Genomic DNA, 19,874 nt, shown 5'->3' on the forward strand with positions numbered 1-19,874 from the left:
CACTGCTGTTCACAGATTTACAGCTGCTTTAATCTTGAAATGCCAAAAACAAAGACAAAACAAACCCTAAAAAAACCGTTCCGATTATTCTTGAAGAGTTAGGGAGGGGCTGGACAAAGAGACCAATGTAAAAAGAAGAAAAAAAAATAGTCTAAGGACTTCCATAGTGGTTCAGGGGCTAAGAATCTGCCTTTCAATACAGTGGACCTGGGTTTAATCTCTGGTAGGGGAACTAAGATCCCATTTGCTGTAAGGCAACTAAGCCTGCGTGCCGCCACTACTGAGCCTGAGTGCCACGGCGAGAGAGTCTGGCCGCTGCAACAGAGAGCACATATGCGGCAACTAAGACTTGATGTAGCCCAAAATAAACAAACAGAATAACAGTTAAAAAAAAAGAAAAAAAAAGAGCCTAGAGATCTTACTCTTCACCAGAAGCTCCTAAAGAAGGTCCCTGCCAAGGTGGTCAACACAGACAAGGCCATCCCAGGTTGTGCGGACAGAAGCAAGGCTGGTGACGGAGGGTCCTTGGGTCAGGGTCCCAGAACACTCTGCTCTGACGGGACCAAACCTTAAGTGCCAACGCCTGAAGCGGAACAAATCTGAGGAAGGCAACAAGGGTGGAGAGGCTTCTGAAAAGCGTGGCACTGGAAGAACAATGGAAGGAACCAGTGATGTTTAGGCCAGAGCCGAGGTAGACTCATGATAGCTGACTCTCTGCAACTGCTTGAAGGAGAGTCCTATGCAAATACAAGTACATTTACTCTGTGTTCTCCAGTGGCTCAAGAGCCAAGATCAGTGTGCAGGAATTACAAACAGGCAGTTTTCAAGCCCAATGTAAAACACAAGAGGGTATTTAAATCTTTACAGCTGTCCCACAAAAGAAAGGGCTGCTCTAGAAAAAAAAAAAAATCAGTGAGTCCCCTGTCCCTGTACGCGTACACACTGGAGGCTGCTCGGTGACTGTCTGCAAAGAACTGTACACATAAACAGCACTAAACAATTATTAAATGAATTAATAATATTGTGTAACGAAGCTTTGCAAAGAGATGAGCCTCGGGTCTTTTCACCGCTTAAAATGCCATTACTTAATGTTTAGGCCTGATTCACTCATTCAACAATATTTACAGAGTATCTGTCACATGCTGGGCACGCGTCGTAGGCAGTGTCCAGACAGCAGTGGCCAAACCTGGGTGCCTAGCACGTGGACCTACAGCCTAGCGGGGAGTGAGATGAGCCAGTATGTGTGTATGTCTATATTCGCTGTTGTTGCTCAGTCGCTAAGTCATGTCAGACTCTTTTGGGGCTCCATGGACTGCAGCCCTCCAGGTTCCTCTGTCCATGGGATTTCCCAGGCAAGAATACTGGAGTGGGCTGCCATTTCCTTCTCCAGGGGATCTTCCTGGACTAGGGATCAAACCCATGTCTCCTGCATTGGCAGGTGAATTCTTTACCACTGAGCCACTTGGGAAGCCCATATGTCCATATACAACATATATAAATGCTACAAAGGGGGAAAAAAACAAAGAATCACAATCGTGATGAGACAGAACTTTACAAAGTCTGCCATGGAAGGCCTATCTGAGCTGAGCTTTCACTGGGGACTTGAAGCCAAGTGAAGAGAGGGCAGAGGGAACAGCCTGGGAAAAGACCGAGCAGGGGGCATGCTTGGCCCTTTTGAGGAACAGCTAGGACAACAGGTGGTGGTAACAGAATGTGTGGAAGAGAAGGAAAGTGGTGGGAAGAAAGCCACTGTCACACGCACTCGTGCACACCCATGGACATTCTACACCTAACTGGTGAAGGAAGATGGATTTCACAAGCAGCAGAAGGCAGAACTGTCTGAACCCCAGCAAAGGCAGCAAGACCCAAGAGCTGACCATAAGCCAGAGATGTCTCTTGCTCTCCCTTAGAGAAAAAAAAGAGTGTTAGTCAGGATTGTGCTCACCCAATGCTTCCAGGTATACACGCACCTTGGTTACACCCCTGGGAAATATCCTATGGCAGAAGGGTTTGCTTATGAGTGTGTGGGTGCATTAAGAAGTAGTTAGAAAATGTGGTTTCATTCCAGGCTTTACCGTTTGGAATGGTGTGGCTTCATTTCCTCATCTGTAAAATGGGGAGAAGAATATCCCTAAAAATCCCACAGGTCTCTGTGAGACCAGATGAGGTAAACTGTGCTGTCCTGGAGGGTACAGGGAGGAATTTTACAAGCAAGTTTTGTACCCAGAACTTGGCACCCCAGGGAGCTGAGAGGAGGTGTTATGTAGCTCTGATTTCCCCACACTGCCTTGCACTTAGCTAGCAATAAATGTTTGCTGAACTGAAAAGCATAAAAATAACCTGGGAAAACATTCTGCCATTTTTTTCCTTCCTATTAAACGGTAGCACTTTGCCAGAATGCTCAGAACAGTCTCTCTTTTCGGAGATCCTTCACTTTGGGGGAAGAACCAACTAAGTCACATCAGGGCAAAGTGTTCAGAGGATCAAGTCCCAGGATGGGGACAGGAACAGGTCTGACTCCTCTGCAGAAGGTTGCTGGCTCTCCTGTGTCACCCCAGGCTTTCTCCAACAGCCTGAGCTGATCGGTCCAGGCCACCAACGGAAGAAGGGACTGCAGACTAGGATAGGGTCAGCAGCTCTTGGAAAAGCCCATGAAAACCAGAGATATACAACATATACAACATGCCATCCAGATGAAGCCTTGAGCTAATCAGACTGCCTCGATGCAGGTCGGGAGAGAGAAGCCCAGATACACAGAACAGCTGAAGTCATTTCCATTCTTTTTTCTTTTCCAGTAACACATTCATTCTCAAGGTCTCAAAACCAAAACACATAAGATACACAGTTCATTCTCCCTTCCATCCTGTCCAATTAAGTATCCTTCCAGAGTTTGTTTACACATATACAAATTCAGAATCTTATTTTTCTCTCTTTTATCCCAAATTCGCATATTATATATTGATCTTTGCCTTGCCCTTTTCCATGAAGTTTGTGTTATATATCTTTTGCTGGAATGTTGCAATATCGATAAGCTGGCACATGTCATTTTGCATTCATCCAGCTTATTAACCAATGAGATGGAATCACGACCCCACCTCTGATCTGCAGGGCGGCAGTCATGGAGACTTGGGAGTTCTAGACTAATGGGCTCACCACTGTCCCTGTGTGGATGAGTTATCTCGCCTCCAGCCATTCAGTGCTGCTGCTCAGCACCTGCCAACGCTACTAGTTGCACCGGGCTCCAGTGATAAAGGTATCCTTCCCTTTTGCCCCCAGTGTCCAGTGTTGGATGGACAGGCAGAAGGGACCACTACAGCGCCCAGAAGCAAGCTCGGTGCGCCTCGAAGGCCATCTGACCTCTGTGGGCTTATCTCGCTATCTGCTATCGGGGTGGCCACATCTGCACCTCAGGGGACATTTAAAGGATCAAAACATAGTATCTGCCAAGTATCTGATATGAAGCAAGGCTTGGAGCAGGTGCTCAGCAAAGGGTAAGTCTAACTCCTGTCACAGGAGGAGTCTTGCTGATGGCAAGGACAGCAAGGTGTTCTAGGCAAAATACACGGCACTGCCACGCCGTTTGCCACACGTGCCTTACAGAAGGCTGGAAGGCAATATTAGTTTCTGAGGCAGCACTCAAGCCCCTAATTATGTCTTAGCCTACTTTTCTTGGAAAATGGTTTGGCTTTCTCCCACTTTCCAGACCCTCTTTCATAGTCTGAGGTCTCCTGGGTACGGCTCTCATTTGTGTGCACAAGCTCTCCTGTTTGAAGTACATCAGAGTGGCCAGACACATATTTGTTAAGGCCCTGACACAGAAAGGTAAGGATAGGCACGTGCAAAGTTGATTTTCCTGGGATTTCACTGACAGTGATTTAAAATAATCATTTAAAGGGAAAAAAATATAAAGGAGAAAAACCACTGAAACTCACATTTGTTTTGTTTACTCTGAAATGTGTTCTCTTTCACAATAACACACTTTTAAAAAAATCAGAAATTCTGGCATCATCTGTTTTGCTTTCCTGAGGGAACAAATGCACAGACTTTATAACAGAAAAATAAATGGAAGTCAGGAGTCGAGAGTATTTCCATGTTAGCAGCAGTTAAGAGGAGGCAAGAGGTCAAAGTTAAGATGCAAGGTTTCATGCACTACTTAAGCCAATGACTTGGCTTTGCACCCAGCACAGCTCCTCAGTACTATGTGACCTTGAGCTAGTTCACTAGCTTTTCGAGCCTCACTTCCCTCATCTGCTAAAGTGGGAATAACCTCATTTTGCAGTGTTTCTTTACAGATTAAATAAGAATAAATGAGTATCTACATACCAGACACCGTAACAGTTAAAAGCAAACAAAACACATAGAAAAGAGACTACTTTCAATACGTAGCAAAAACAAAAAAAAGATGAAGATCTAGTGCCTTTAATTTGGAGGCTTAAAGCAGAACAGTAGACATCAAATTATCCAGCCCCCATAATCCTGGGACGCCAGGCTCCTAACAGGCTGATTAATGAAATCTTACTTCACCAGAAGCTCCTTTCATATTCATGCAAGACGCCTGCTTCCAGATGAAAACTATCAGCCAATTAAAGCTCATCACAGTCCTTGGGAGAGGTGGGTCACAGCTGGATTTGTGACCTAACTGTGGGTTTCGCTCTCTAAAATAAGCCCTGGGACCTGAGTCCTGCCTCGCCACCCTTCATCAGAGGGTTTGGCAGGGACTCCTTCTCCCACCCAAAGGCATCTGGCCCCCGAAATCAAGTGGGAGGGCCTGAGAAGTCCAGATGGAACCCAAAAAGTGGCAATAGGGCCCCTCAAGAAACTATTTCAGAAGCATGGAAAGAAGGTGTGCTAGGCAGGAGAGCTTGTGGCTACCCAAACAGGGCCACACCTCTTCCGGGACAGGAATAAGACCAGTTCCAGGTGGTGAGCCCGTGCCTGGGAGGCTGACTGGCGCTTACAGATGTTTCTGTTTCCCACTCCCCACCCCAGCCACGAATGAGGAAACAAATCTACTACTGTTAACAAACATGATTTGGAAGTACCAATTTTTCAAAGTATGAGGGTCAGGTGGCTTGGGGGAAGGCCTAAGGTTGCCAATCTTTTGTATCATGTCATTAGCTCGTGAATTGGCATCTTAACCTCACTAGGTCTCAGCTTGCTTCTAGCAAGATGATTCGTAGGTACTTTCAGATGGAACATTCTAAGGTTCCGGCTCCTGGGGGCCAGAAATCTAGTGTAGGTTACATGAGGAATCTCTGTCAAATGCCACCTCCTCAAGGAAGCCTTCCTGGATTACTTATTTCCTTTAATACAGCTTTATCTGTCTCCATGGGACCTGTCACATGAGCAGTCACACCTTTGCCTGGCTTATTGATGGTCTCCCTCTATGGAATGGAGGCCTGACGTGGGCAGCCCAGATAATGTCCTTCTGTTCACTGCTGTATCCAGAATGCTCAGGACAGAACCCAGCACACAGTAGGCATGCCATCAATACTGTAAGTGAGAATGAATGACCCTGCAGTGTTTTCCATTTGCAGATCTGTCTCTCACAACTCTGGCTAACAGGGACTAGCCAGCCAGCGCTGCTCATCATCAGAGAGACCTGTGGCCACAATGAGCCTCCAGGGGCTAGCAAGCCATGTGCCCGATACAAGTCTGATTTCCAGCACAGTGGACACCTTAAACCAGGATCCAGATCCCACTGGAGTTTAAGGCCAAGGGTCAGGCTCAGAGGTGCTTTTTCACTTCCACATCCAGCTCTCCTGGGTGGCCACTCCTGACAATGACCACACTGGCCAAAGGAACTGAGAGGAGATTGCCGAATGCTACAGAGGCCAACTGTCTGCTCTGAACCGAGTACTCCCTCGGTTTTAAGAAGCCAGAATGCCACTTCTGTTCCTGGACTGGTTGCTTTCCCCTCAACACTGCAACCCTGGAGGGTCCTACCTGAGAAGCCTCCCCAGGCTCCTAGACCACACCTCAATGTACAGACACACCAGCACTCTTCTCCAAGACACACAAAGGCGTGTCTGCAACAGAGCCACGAACTAGATGGGGGCTCAGAGGAGAACCACTCATTATGGCAGCAGGCCAGCCTCTGCAGAGGCTGAAGAATCAGGCCTCCCAGACAGCGGAGGAGCTCCACTCAAGTCCACGCCTGCCCACTCTCTCTGGGCACCAGGGTACACCCGAATCTCCACAGGGAAGGGGAGACGCGCGGCAAGGCAAGGAACGCCCTGGTGACTGTGATGGCCTGTTCCTGGCCCTCCATGTGGAACAGGCCCCTGTGCCAGAACAGACAGATCCTCCCACCAGCTGCCAGGCGGGAGGCTGGAGGCCGTGACATCATCACAGCGCCTTCCTGATGCAGCAGCTGCAGGAGAGCTGTGCTGGGCTCTGCAGACCCTCAGTGTGGCCCTCCAACAGGGCGACTAAGACACTGACCCGTCCAAGGAGACAAGGGCCCCCACGCGCACCCCAAGGAGGCGATCCCAGACTCAGCGGACAGCCAGACACTGCTGCGTGACCTAGAAATCTTGGGGACTGGTACATCTCGACAGCACCTGGGACGGGCACAATTTCCTCCCCTGCTTCCAGTGAGCCAAGGAAGACTTCCTGGAGGAGACTTCTCAGGAGCTGTTTGAATGAAAGATGAAGGCCTAAGAGGGGCAGACCAAGAGGTCTGTAGCCAGGATGGAAGGCGAGAGGCTGCTGACACACAGCACTTTGCGTAGAGAGCCCCTAACCCCAACCCCGAGATGGCAAGGGGAGCCTGGAGCAGGGGATGCCACTCCAGCCCCACCTCAGCAAGACTGGGGGCTTGGCCCCTTGCCTGGAGCCCCTCCTGCCCTCGCCCACTGCCTGAGCAGCTCCAAGTAAGGCCTCCTTTTGAGGCAGGCAAAAACAGCACTCCCAAGTACTCCCACCACACACAAGCTCAGACACCAAGTAAGGGGGGCTGGCCCCTCCTCGTTCCAACAGCTCAACCAAGCCCAGGCTGGTTAGAATCTCAAACCTTTAGGGGCTGCCCACAATACACACCTGGCATAAATCTTATTTCTTTCGGTCCTGACAACAGCCCCTGGGAAGAAAGCGTTAGTCCCATTTACAGATGAGGCAACTGAGGCTCAAAAAGGTAACCTGCTATTGATCCTCCAGCCACTGGGCTCAGCAATCCCCGCATGGCTCAGAGCATCTGACTGCTTGGGCTTCTGGCTCTCTCTTTACAAAATACCCACTGGCCTTAGTCCCTGGAGATCAAGGATGGGCCAAGTCCAGTCTTGCACAATAAATTCCACTTAGCACTCAGCAGCCTCATGAGTACAAGTAAATGAAAACTCACAAGTGTGATGAGCAGGAATGTGGGCACGTGTGAGCTTTGTGTGGCCATGGTGGGTGGCGAAGTGTGGGACCTGGGGGCAGGAGGAAGGTTAGCAGGCCAAGGACTGGGTACCAACACCCCAGTAGCTTAAAACCTGCACCCTTTCCTATTTCCTGTTTTCCGTGCTCCATTTTTCTCTTTCAACCACTTAGTTTACCTCTTCCCACCTGCTGTGAAGTTCCACACCCTGCCTCAATGTGGTAGCTCCCAATCCTGTTTCAAAGCCCCTTTAGAGGATTCTAAAAATACACAAACTGGGCACCACCCTCAGAGCCTGATTCTGTAATGGGGTAGACTCTGGGAATTTCTCAAAATGCTCCCCTGGTGGTTCTGATACACAGCTGGGGTTGAAATCAGCCTTACCAACCACACACCTTTCCTCCTGCCTAATGTGCTGTGTTACATACACCTCCCAACTCTACCCCTGCATCATTCTGGATGCTGTGGACACAGCCCATGCCAGTGGGCTCCCCTCATCCTCCCCTCCACAGCCACACCATTTACACCTGTGGGTGAGACAGTAGCTCAGGTGGAAGCTGGTTACATTACAGGGATGAGTCTCTCCCAAGCATGCATGCCCCGAAAGAATCTACAAGTAATCCCTTTAAATTTACTTTAAGAGTTGTGCTCCCCACTGGCCCTCTCTCTCTCAGGCATCTCTTGCACCTTCTGCAAGAGGCATTAGAATCCACAGATGTAGACCTTTAGGGCACGTCTGACTGTAGAGTCCCAACCCAACCCTACTGAAGTGTTCCCCAGAAACACACAGGAACACCAGCAGACCTCTCTCCTCCAGGCTTCCCTTGGTCCTCCAAGCCTGCTCTTCCTGCCTGCACAGATTCTGCCTTTGACTTATTTCCAGCCTGCGGGTAGGCAGGAGAAAGCCTCCTTCCCCTGCACTGACCGACTGAAATCTATGGCTGATAAAATCCTCTTACCTCAGACACTTGCGGGCTTTTTTAAGCATCTGCAGGAGCAGCCCAGGGGTCAGCTTTACTGAACCAAAGAATACCTGAGGGAGCTCGGATGGGTCTGTGTACACAGTCTGACCAGGCAGAACCCAGTTTACATGTAGCAATGGATCCCTGAGCACACAACACACATGCATTTCTTGTATGGTGTGAATCTTGGCAACCAAAATTAAGAATAAAGTAAGCAACTGATTGGAGGAGTGGTCTCCTAAGTGGACCATCCTCAGACATTCCACTGGGGCACTTGGGCTTTTAATATTTTTTAACTTAACCTTTTAATTTTTTGGTGTTTTATAATGTACATATTTATAGGTAGTGTAGTGAATGCGTGCTCAGTTGCTTCGGTGATATTTGACTCTTTGCAACCCTATGGACTGTAGCCCACAAGGCTCCTCTGTCCACGGAGTTCTGCAGACAAGAATACTCAAGTGGGTTGCCATTTCCTTCTCCAGGGGATCGTCCAGACCCAGGGATTGAACTTGCGTCTCCTGCACTGCAGGTGGACTCTTCACTGCTGAGCCACCGGGGTAGTCCAGTGTACGTGAATAACTCCAAACTAAAAGGTAGACATACCGGGGCCGGGACTCAGGTTCAGATTTTACAGACACAGGATATAAAACCCAGAAAAATGTGAGGACCCCTGGGCTGAAAAAGTGTGAATCAGCCGTCGAGAGGCAGGAGCTCACAGCGACCCAAGAAAAACTGAGGACACTGAACCTGGTGACGTTCCAGATGCTTTGTTTCAGTGGCTCCATGCGTGACTCACCAGACCGTGGGTGATGAAAACAACAAGACCATCCAAGGACCGTGGCTCCTTCTTCCAGCCAATACTTCTACAATGCCCGACACGTGCCCAGTGCAGTGTTGAGCCCAAACAGGCAGTCTACCGGCTACAGGGGACAGAGATGCTATTTCAAACACTCACATGCAGGAATGCCTAATTACAAACTGAAGCTCTTTGAAGGCAATTTCTGTAAGAGTTTTAGAACAAAAGAACGAGACCGACAGCTGAGGAGGGTGGGAGAGATGACTAGATGCTGAGGAAGTCATGGTGGCAGTTCCCATGAGTAGATTTGAGGGCATAAACGGTGGCAAGTGGGGCCAGTGCAGTGCAAAGGGGAGGGGGGAAGGCGGGGTGAGGCAAAAGATGAAAGCAAGAGGCAGACCACACAGTATCCTCACCGGTCTTACTAAAGCTTCTGGGCTTTATCCTAAAGAGAACGGTGTACTGTGAAGTACAGGGCGACACGATTACAGCTGCATTTTGCTAAGATCATGCTGACAAATTTGAAGCCTGCCTTCAAGAGGGCTGTGTGCAGGGGCAATCTGCTGGCAAGCAGTAGAGAGTGCTATTTTGAATCGACAGGCTCTGTGATGGATATAAAGATCACATGTGTGCGTGTGGGGGAATGGAGGAAGCTGCAGAGGTCATGGGTTCCCACTGGACATGCTGAGTGTGGGGTGCGGTGGGGACACTTAAAGGAGACACTAGGTACATCCTGAGCTCAGCCAAGAGGTCGGATCAGAGATGGTAACAGTAAACAAACATCAGACCCCAGAAGGACAAAGCACCTGTAGCTGTCAGTGAGGAAGAACAAGTGAGGACAGGGAACAGAAAACAGGAGAGCGCTCAGGGCCTGGGCCTGACTGGGTCCAATACCTCATGTCTGCAGAGGAGAGCGAAAGGGCCCCAGCAGCTCAGGAGTGGCCAAAGCTATAGGAGAGACACTGGAGAAAGGGAGAGATAACGGGGACCATATCTCCTGGAGGTCAAGGGTGGGAACACTGCTGCTGAGGAACCACAGAAAAGATGACAGTGAAGGCTTCCGGGATCAGGGGAGCTGTTTAGAAAGCCAACCAGACAGGAGGCTGAGGTGTGAGAAAGGTGAGAGAAGGGAGAGACCATTCAGGAAGTTTCAATGTCAACGGGAAGAGACGGCCAGTAGCAAGAGTGAGACATACGATGACGGGATGTTTGCTGTCTAAGACAGGAGAAACATTCCAAGCTTGAGAAGGATCCAAAGGAGCAGCTAGGCACCCAGGAGGAAAAAGATAACTGAAGGGCAGGCCCAGGTAAGACCCAAAGGACAGCTGAGCTGGGCACAGGTTTGGTCTAGAAATTTCTTGGGAAATCTGGAGGTTTGCACTTTCTCTGTGAGAGGAAAGTAGACATACTTCTCTGCTGGCTGGGAGGCAGAGTGGAGGGTTGGTGGGCAGTTTGAGGAGGAGAGTCTGAAACAGTTGCTGGAGGTAATGACCAGGCGTGTCCAAGAAAAGGACAAGTTGAAACTACTTGGAATTCAGTGCTGGGGCTTTTCCTTGACATGTAGATGCTATAACTACACAGAGAAACAACACATTCACTGTTGAACTACTTGTGGGGAAAAACAACTTCTGGCAAGTTTGAATCTCTAGCGTCTAACCTCTTTTCCCACTGAAATAAATGTTACCCTTTGATATGTCTGTTGATAATGTAAGCTATTTGTTTTTTAAGTGAACGCCAACTGTGGTGTTCCAGCAGAACAGACCATAACAACGACATCTAACATTTATTGCGTGCTTACTGTGTGCCAGACTGGGTGGTAGGTGCTATTACATCATCATTTTACAGAGACAAAGAGGGAAGGTACTGTGAAGTGGAGGGCTTGCCCAAGGGCTGGAAGTGGGGGCTAGAGTACACACCCAGGCAGTCTTGGGGAAAGCAGGGGCCAAGTGCATCCCCCCAACCCTGGAAATGTTCGAGCCCGCAGGCACCCAGTGCTGCACACTGAGGCATGGTGGAGGGCAGCAGCAGGTAAGGCAGAGAGAATGGGGTGGAGGAACATGCTTGGCAGAGGGTCGCTGGCACATTCAGGACACTTGGAAGGCACCCATCCAGGCAGGAACTTAGGACTGTTGCCTAGTCGCTCAGTTGTTTTCTACTTTTTGTGACCCCATGGACTGTAGCCAGCCAGGCTCCTCACACGGAATCTCCCAGGCAAGAAGTGTGGAGCGGGTAGCCATTTCCTTCTCCACGGGATCTTCCTGACCCAGGGATCAAACCCATGTCTCCTGCATTGATAGGTGGGTTCTTTATCACTGAGTCAATTTAGGATAGTGACTCCATAATGCTGGGAGAAGGTGAGGGTTGGGAACAAGTTAAGGAGAGCAGCTCAAGAACATGGGACCCAAGATGAGCTGGCTTAAAAGCGGAGGAATCACTACTGACTCTTGGTGGAGAGATTTCACAAAGCTCCAAATGGCATTCCCACCACGTTCCCCCTAAATCAAACCACAAAATATTTGTGTGAAGGAAACTTAATATTCATCTTTAACTATCTTTCAAACATTAACAAGTAATGAAATCAATTTACGGGTTAAAGCCAGCACTTTTATTTTTAATGACTAGAGAAGTGTTTTATCCATAGTAAAGGAGTATATTGTCAGCTTTTTAGATAGCCTGAGTATGTACACATATACTGTGAAACATTTCTTACTATAGGAATGAAAAGCTTGAAAGTCACTGATCTCACTCGAAATTCCCATTTTAGAGTGGAGAAAACAGAGGCCCATAGAGGACAAACAACTTGTTCAAGTTAGTTAATACCAAAGCTGAGGACAGCACCCAAGTCTCTAATGGTTCTCTGGTAATTTCCTCACCAAACCGGAATCTCCAAAGGCAAATTTCTCTGGGAAAAAAAGCCCAGACTTTAATCCACATTAGACGCATATAGTGGGGTAAGTAAACTGATCCCTTAAATCTGCTGCAGAAGAAAAAGTTTCAGTAAAGAAAGCAACAGATGGTTGCACCAGGGCATCTGCCGAGTCAAAACAAAATAAATTTGCGTGAAAACACAAAGGTTGCAGGGTGTGGCCAATAGACACTGGATGGGGCCCAGTGCCGGTGAACAGATACATCTTATCTGACTTCACAGGCTTCACCACAACAAATGTCATCAGGACAACTGGTTCTATGCAGGCTGCTTCCATGTTTGGGAAAGGGGCCCAGGGCCACTTTGCTCATCTACCTTCAACCCATTTTATTAAATGAGAAGTTTGGAATAACAGATGCCTTCACAATTCTCCATCTCTGGCAGACTCCATTTCTTTAATGAAAACATCACTGCTGGGTATTTATCATCTGTCATATATTTCAATATATGTAATATAAGACTCAGACTCAGGCCACTATTTCTTTACTTGCTTGTAGGAGGAAGGCAGTGTGATGGGGTAGCAGGGGAGGGTACTTTCCAGGAGACTAGAGTACTAGCTAGAATAGAGGGCGGACAGGTCAAAATGTGTGTGTTGCCAGCGAGGGCGTGGCAGTGAACATCTTGAAGGGAGGACCCTGTCTGGACACCAAATGTAAATGGGCTTTCTCTTCACCAAGTCAGAACGCAGACTAAACAACTGGGTCAAAATCATTCAACCAGGGCTCGTGACCACTCAGCAACAAGCTCTCTGCCCTTTTCCTAAGTGATACACTAGAGTAGAGGGCAGGCACGTGGAAAGGACACATCTGATGAATGTCCTATACAATCTCCATAAAGGATACCAACAGTCCTGAGGTTTTTTACTTCGAAGTGGTAAAATTAACATGAAATAAAATTCTGGATGACCAGCTTCCAGAGCTCAATCAGGTGCCTAAAGGATTGTATAAGTCCAAACAAGTCATCTTGAGAGGCTGGTGGTGCAGCAGTGGCCCAGAGAGGGAACTGGGTCTGCTGTCCTTAAAGTACAGGCCACAGTCATGGGGACCGGGATTTGCGCTCTTAGACTTATCACCCCCTCCAGAGGTCTGGCCAATCTATCCATACCTTCATCAGCTCAGGCACAAGAGGCTACCGGTACGAAGAAGAGTTCTGGAACTCAAAGCCACTTTGCTGCTGGTCCGTCCCCAGGCAACACGCACTGTGGAAGAGCAGCAGGCCCAAACTAGAGATTCCAGGATGATCTGTGCTTTCAGTAAACTGTGCTCTGAGGGTCTGAGTGTCAGCCACCAGGTACACAGCTGTGGTACCTACCAGGCCTCAAAACTCAAACCACTGCATTTCAAAGTTCCTTCCTTCTACCTCTAAAACATCTAAAACTTAAGAGAAACTATTTAACTACAAGATATGCAAAAGCCTTTTGAAATATCCTGAATAGGCAAGATAAAGAATTTCGGTTGGTTACACTGAACAACTTCTGGATAGAAGGGATGCTCAATTTTACATCAGCAACAAGTAGGATTTCTCTTCTTTTGGATGTTCATGGATCGAGGCCGATTTCTACCAGATATCAACAACGCATGTAAAAGGACTTGGAAAAACCCCTAAAGCACCACTCACATGAACTTTAAAAACTTATGAATTAAAAAAAATTTTTTTTAATACCCAGATCAAAAGGTCCTTACCAACATCTGTTAAACGAGGGATTACCAAATCTTTTCTGTAAGGGGCCAGATAGTAAAGGCAAGGCAAAACTGACAATACTACATAGGCAGTTTTTTCTAATGAAAGAAAACAAATTTCCACAATTCTTTTATTGATAAAATTCAAAATATATAATGAGTACAATTCTTTTGGTAATAAAGGTCCAAGGAGACAAGTGGAATTTTTTGCTAGGGGGAAACGGGGATAACATTTCACTTAATTGGGATTCAGTGTTCCGCATTATCAAACTGATTGCAGTGTTTACATGCACAAAGTATTCTTAGCTCACAATACAAAAACAGGCAGCTCACCCCAAACTTGGCAATGCCTGTGCTAAACCAATGCAGGAGACCCAGGTTCAATCCCTGGGTTAGGAAGGTCCCCTGGAGGGCATGGTAACCCACTCCAGTATTCTTGCCTGGAAAATCCTATGGAGAGATGAGCCTGGCAAGTTACAGTCCACCGGCTCCCAAAGAGTGAGACATGACTGAGGATGCACGCATGTGCTTAAATCAGAGTCTAGGGGTGGGGCCAGGAATCTGCATTCTACATGCTCCCCAGATGATTCTGGTGATGGGTCTCAACAATTAAACAATATTCAAAGTTCTTCCTGTCTAACTAAAGGATCTCTGGTTTTATGGTAGGAGGAGAATCCAATTCTGCTATGTACAAGCTGTTTGACTTTCTCTTCCAATCTGAATGATTCACCCTCATAGGAAGATGTCACCCTCCTTGGCTTACCAACTTGGAGTTGTTGGGGGATTAAATGAGACGATCCAAGAAGTGTTATTGGTAAACTAGGTCTTGGAAACCAAGGACGTGCCAATTCTGTTTAGCTTTGTGTCTGCAGGAGGAGACTAATAAAAGCGGGGAATACATTACATGCATCATCCCCAACACACCACTGCCTGACTGGCTCCTGCTTATCCTCTCATTACTCAAAATGTGTCCCCCAACACCTAAAAGCCCAGATTTCTTTCAGCCTTACCAGATGTGATGTGCTAATGTCCCAATCTAGGGAAGTAGATGTTTGACTCCTCCCCTCCCCTCTCCACCCCATCCCCATGAAAATCCAGAGAGCCTCTGAGCCTGCCCACCCACCTCAGTATCTTCAACTAGGAAGCTGTCCCGTCTTCAAACTTTCACACAGGGTAGCACCATTTCAAAACCAGGGAAGAAAAAGCTTTTCCTCACTGTACCTTACAAGTAAGGGTTCTTCAGGGGAGGCAGTAGAGATTAGGGATGGAGTTTGAAGTTTGGCTGTGATAACATCTTTATGCCTCGATTTCCTATGTTTATATAAGGTTAATAATAGCACCTGCCTCACAATGCTGCTGTGGGGGTACTAAATTAATTGATTTGTGTAATCCGCTCAGAACTATACCAGGCATAGATGGGTGCTATATAAGCATTAATTATTATTGTTCTGTAAACTCTATAGAAGCACAAAGTTGTACCTCACTGTACCCCAATATCTGAGAAATAAAACTATCACATACTGAGCACCTGAGGGCCAGATCAGGCCAGTTTTGTCACTGACATTAAATAGGATTATTCCCATTTTACAGGTGAGGAAACCAAGAATCAAGGAGGCAGGTTAAGTTAACCTGCCTGAGATCCCAGGGGCAGGTAAATTTATCTTCCTTCTGTGGCAGGAGGAATTTAAACTCAGGCCTGTGTGGTTCTACTACCCACCTTCCCAGTGAAGCCCTTAGGCTCAAAACTGCCATCAGCAGCAACAATCCCGTAACAAAACGTAACTGAGCATGACCATACAGAACTCCTGCTCAATTTTCTGCTCCTGGATCCCTGGTAGGCTTGCACAAACTGGAGTTAATATCAGGCTACTTGAACCCAATTAGGCAGTAAGTCAGTCTGGAAAACATCATGCGATGTATTCCAAAGGTCAAAGTTAAACCCGGCTTCCTGGGCAGCCTTGGCCGGCCACTGCCATGAAAGCTAGTCTCCATGCAGACGTGTACCGGAGTTTAACCAGGGAGGTGCTTAACCAGCATGGGTATCAGCTTTAAAAAGTCTCAGAGAGATGCTGGCGACGCGGATGACTTGCCTGGCTCCGCAATCAACAGCCAAAGAAAGGCAGTTGGAAACAGATAACACTGACTTTTTAAAAACCAAGCCTCATTCCCTACTCTTCTCGGTTTAGGATTACATTTACTACTGTAGCCGCCCTCCCGCGGGCAAAAATAAAAGGGGGAGAAGCCGAGGAAGAGCAAGGGCCTCCCCTAGCAGCCAGCAGGGCGCTGCAACACCCACCTGAACACGGAGCGCGACCTACCTTCCCGGAGAGCCCAGCCCCGAGGGCGTTTCCCCAACGCATCAACTCGTCCCTCCCGGGTAAGCGGCTGCTGTCCTTGGCTCCAGTCAGGGCCGCTAGAGTCGCGTCCGCATCGCCGCCCGCCCCCACAACCCTCCAAACAAACCTCGTATTTAATTTCTCCCTCTACCCTCCTATCAGTTCCGCCGTTCGTCTTTAGGGCCACACTGAACTACCTCTAAAACGCCTGCCGGAGGAAGGACGAAATACTGGAGAGAAGGGGGGCGGGGGAGGCAGGGAGCGCGCTGGGGGGTGGGGGGAGCACTCGCAAGGAGGATCGTCGCCCTCCCAGAGCAACGGCCGCCGCGACGCTCCAGAAGAGCCTCAGGCCGTTGGCAACGGGAGGGAACCCCCCCACATCGGGGCCCAGAGCACAACTGGGGGTCCCCGCAGCCCGTTCCCCTTGCTGCTTCCACGTCCCGGGCCGTCGGGGCGATGGCGCAAGTCTGCGCCCCCCCCCCCCCCCCGCCCCACAGCGACAACAGCCACGGTGACAAAATGGCAGCCCGGCGCCCGGCAGTCCTGCCACAGGCGTGCAGGGCCCTGGCGGCCGCCCCTGGCCCCCAGTAACGCCTCGGCGCCCTTCGGGTTCGGTCTCCGGCGGGCCTGGCCGTTAAAAATACAATAATAATAAAACACCTCGAGCTCCAAGCCAGCTCGGGAAGCCAAAAGGCCCGCCCGAGGGCCAGCCCGGCGCGCCCGCGGCCCGGCTCGCGCGCACGAGGCCCGGCCGCCCCGTCGCCCGGCCGCCGGCCCGCGCCCCGCGCCGCATGGAGCCCGGCGCCCGCATTCGGAGCCCCGCGCTCGGCGCCAGCCGCGCCATGGGGGAGGGGCGGGGCGGGCCGCGCGAGACCCGGGAAACATGGCTGCTCGTCCTATTTCGGCGTCGCGGCGTGGCCACCAGCCCCCGGATCAGAGTTGGGAGAGGCTCCCAAGGTGGGTGTGATGGGGGTCCCGGGGGGAGCAGGGCGGGGAGGGGTGCAGGGGGCGCTCTCCGGGAGCTATTTATTTTAAGAATGTTTAAAAAAACGAGCCCCTCCTCCCCCACCCCTTTTGTCCCTCATTAGCTAGCTTTCTCCCCCTCCTCCCCAAACGGGCAGAAAGTGCCCCCTCCACCCCCACCCCGCCTCAAGGCAGGGGGCAGGCGAGTGGGCCGGGAGGCGAGGGGGCGAAGCGTGAGAAATCGCTCCCAGATCGGCGCGGCGCGTTCCCCTCCCCCAGCACACACTCGGGAAGTTTAAAGAGCCGGTTCGACCCGCTTTCGATCTCGCTCCCAGTTGGCCAGCAGCGGGGGGTAGGGTTGGCCGCCTGAACCGCGCCTCCACACCCTCCCGCCGCGACCCCGGCCCCCTACTTGGCGCCCTTCCCCCTCCACACGGGGGGCTTCCGGAAAGTACGCGGGAAGCCCGTGGCTCCGGCCCCCTCCCCCATCACCACACCCAGCCCCCCAATCCTCTGGCTCGGGGTCCAAGCTGGGATGAAACTGGCCAGAGAAACGCAAACCGCCGGCAAATTGTTCGTGGAAACTCCAGCGTCCTCCGGCGGGCAACCCCTCCCCTCCCTCCGCCACCCCCTCCCCGCCCTGCGCGCCATAAGGCACTGCACGTCTACAGTCCACAGCTGCGTTATGATGCGGGGGGGCAGGGGGGGCACAGAAAGGATCTTGTTTTCAAAAGTCTCACTCAGGTTTGGGGGAGGAACTAGAGAAAAGAGGAAGCAAGGCCTGCCTCCGCCAGGGATTCGGGTTTTAACGGGCTGGAGGGGCGACAGGTCAGCGCACAGTGCTCCCCAAACTCCCAACTCTGTGGAACCCTGGCCACCGGGGCTGGGGTGAGGGTGTCCACCCGCCCGCGCTCCGCTGTCCCGGAGGGGCCACCAGAGGAGTCAGCCAGCGTCTCCGCCCCAGACCCGGGGTCTCCTCCGCTGAGCCTCCAACTCACATAAAACAGTGTTTGAAAGCGAGAGGGAGACAGAAATAAAAACGGGCGTCCGAGTAACCCACCGTCACCTTTCCCCTCCTTGGGGGTGAGCTTTCGCCCGAGCCTCCCAGTTCCCATCCGTGTAAGTTTCCTCCGGCTGTACTCCCGCTGCTGCCCAATCAATAACGGCGACGGGAAGGCAAACTCCCATCCCCGAGCTGCGTGTCTGCTATGCCCGCATAAATCTGGACCCAGCCAATACCCACCACGGGCACCAGCTCTGGGCAGCTCGCGTCCTGACAAAGTTTCCCGGGCCCATTTATTAATCGGGCGCCGAATGGCTGCCAAGGAGCCCACCCTAGAGAAAGACGGGCCGGGGGGCGTCAAGGCTCAAAGGCTGGCATCTTAGGGAGGCCGGAAGGAGCAGAGGCGAGGGGGGACCGGGACGTAGCCTTTGGGTAACTTGCAGTAGCGATCGCGCGAGGTGGGGAGGCGCGGGGATTATCTGTGCCTTTGCACGTTCGAAAATCCCTCCCCCCCTTCTTTCCATTTATCCTCCCTTCGGAAGGAAAGGAAGAAACATCAGCATCTGGCCCGAAGGTGGGGTGGAAAGAGTGAGGGAGACAGAGGAGGAGAGGAAGGGAGGCAGAGAAAGGGAGGGAGGGAGAGAAAGGGCGCGTTCACGAACACTACAAAGTTACAAATATGGCTCCCCCGTCTCTCGCCTCATCACTGCAAAGAAATGAAGACGCACTTTAAACTCGAGCCATTCCCAACTCCGCTGCAGCCCCCTCCCCACGCGCTCTCCCCAGGGGCCTCGGCCCACATTTATCAGAAACTAAACCGGACTCGCGAAGCCCAAAACTTATTGTGTGTGTGCGAGAGAGAGAGAGAGAAAGGGAGGGGGAAGGCGCGGGAGGGGGGCGGAAGGGGGGATTCATTTATAAAATATAAAACCCCCTTTTTTTGTTGTTAAATCCAGGAGGCAGCCCCTCTCCTCCTCCTCCCTCGTTAATCTTTCCCCCAGACGGAGTCACGGGAGCAGAGAGCTCAGAGGGTTATTTTGCCTCATTCTCTCCGACCCAAACGCGTGCGCCCGCTGGCCCCCGATGGGTGCACACTCGCACGCACACTCTCGCACCCACATTCGCACACGCGGGAGCACACGCACAGGTAGTCACACACCAAGGGCAGCGGCGGCGGCAGCCGGAACATGCTTGGATGGCATTGCAACCCCCCAACCTTGCAATTCATTTGCAGTCCGACCCCCAAACCCACATCTCCCGGGCGCCCCCCCTCAAAAAAAAGTGCCTCCCCCTAACGCGCACACACACAAAGTAGGAGAATGGACCGACAGAGATATTTTTGGCAAATGCTCACATCAGAGGGCGTCCTGTTCCGCAGCTCTAAATGAATCCGTTTGTCCATGTCCATCTCTCGCGCTCTCTCTCTGCAGAGGCTCCCGCGCCGGCGGAATTCAATCAATAAACCCCGAACCCACGGCCGCGCGTTTTAGGACTTTGAAGGCTCAACCAGCTCCGCTCGGTTCTCGAGCCCCCAGCACCCGCGGCGCACACTAACCTGATCACCGTGGAGGCGGGATCGGCGGCCTCGAGAATGAGTAGCAGCAGCGTTAGCCAATCGCCGCCGCCGATCTCCGGGCAACAGCGAATGGTGGTGGAGGCGGGGGGGAAGGGACCAATGGGCGGGCTGCGCAGCCGGCCAGGGAGGCTCAGCCATTTGGTTGTGGTGCCGGAGACGGACCCCTTTAGATTTCGGGGCGGCTGAGGAGCGCGGCGGCAGCTCGGTCGCTGAGCGAGGGGGGTGGGCGGAATGGCGGGGGAAGGGAAGGCGACTGTGCCTGGAGGGCCGAGC

At 51.0% G+C, this 19,874-nt stretch overlaps 1 protein-coding gene across 1 annotated transcript in view; it reads right to left on the minus strand.

Annotated features, from left to right (window-relative positions):
• ANP32A (acidic nuclear phosphoprotein 32 family member A) overlaps positions 1 to 19,583 on the minus strand; it is a 37,217-nt gene extending 17,634 nt beyond the window's left edge. Inside the window, exon 1 of the mRNA XM_052646368.1 lies at positions 19,380 to 19,583. Within this exon, the coding sequence (XP_052502328.1) occupies positions 19,380 to 19,433 (54 nt within the window). The 5' untranslated portion in view covers positions 19,434 to 19,583. The remainder of the gene's footprint in view (positions 1 to 19,379) is intronic.
• Between the last annotated feature and the right edge of the window lie 291 nt (positions 19,584 to 19,874).

The sequence above is a fragment of the Budorcas taxicolor genome, chromosome 10 (genome assembly GCF_023091745.1).
Source record: "Budorcas taxicolor isolate Tak-1 chromosome 10, Takin1.1, whole genome shotgun sequence".
Classification (NCBI taxonomy): domain Eukaryota; kingdom Metazoa; phylum Chordata; class Mammalia; order Artiodactyla; family Bovidae; genus Budorcas; species Budorcas taxicolor.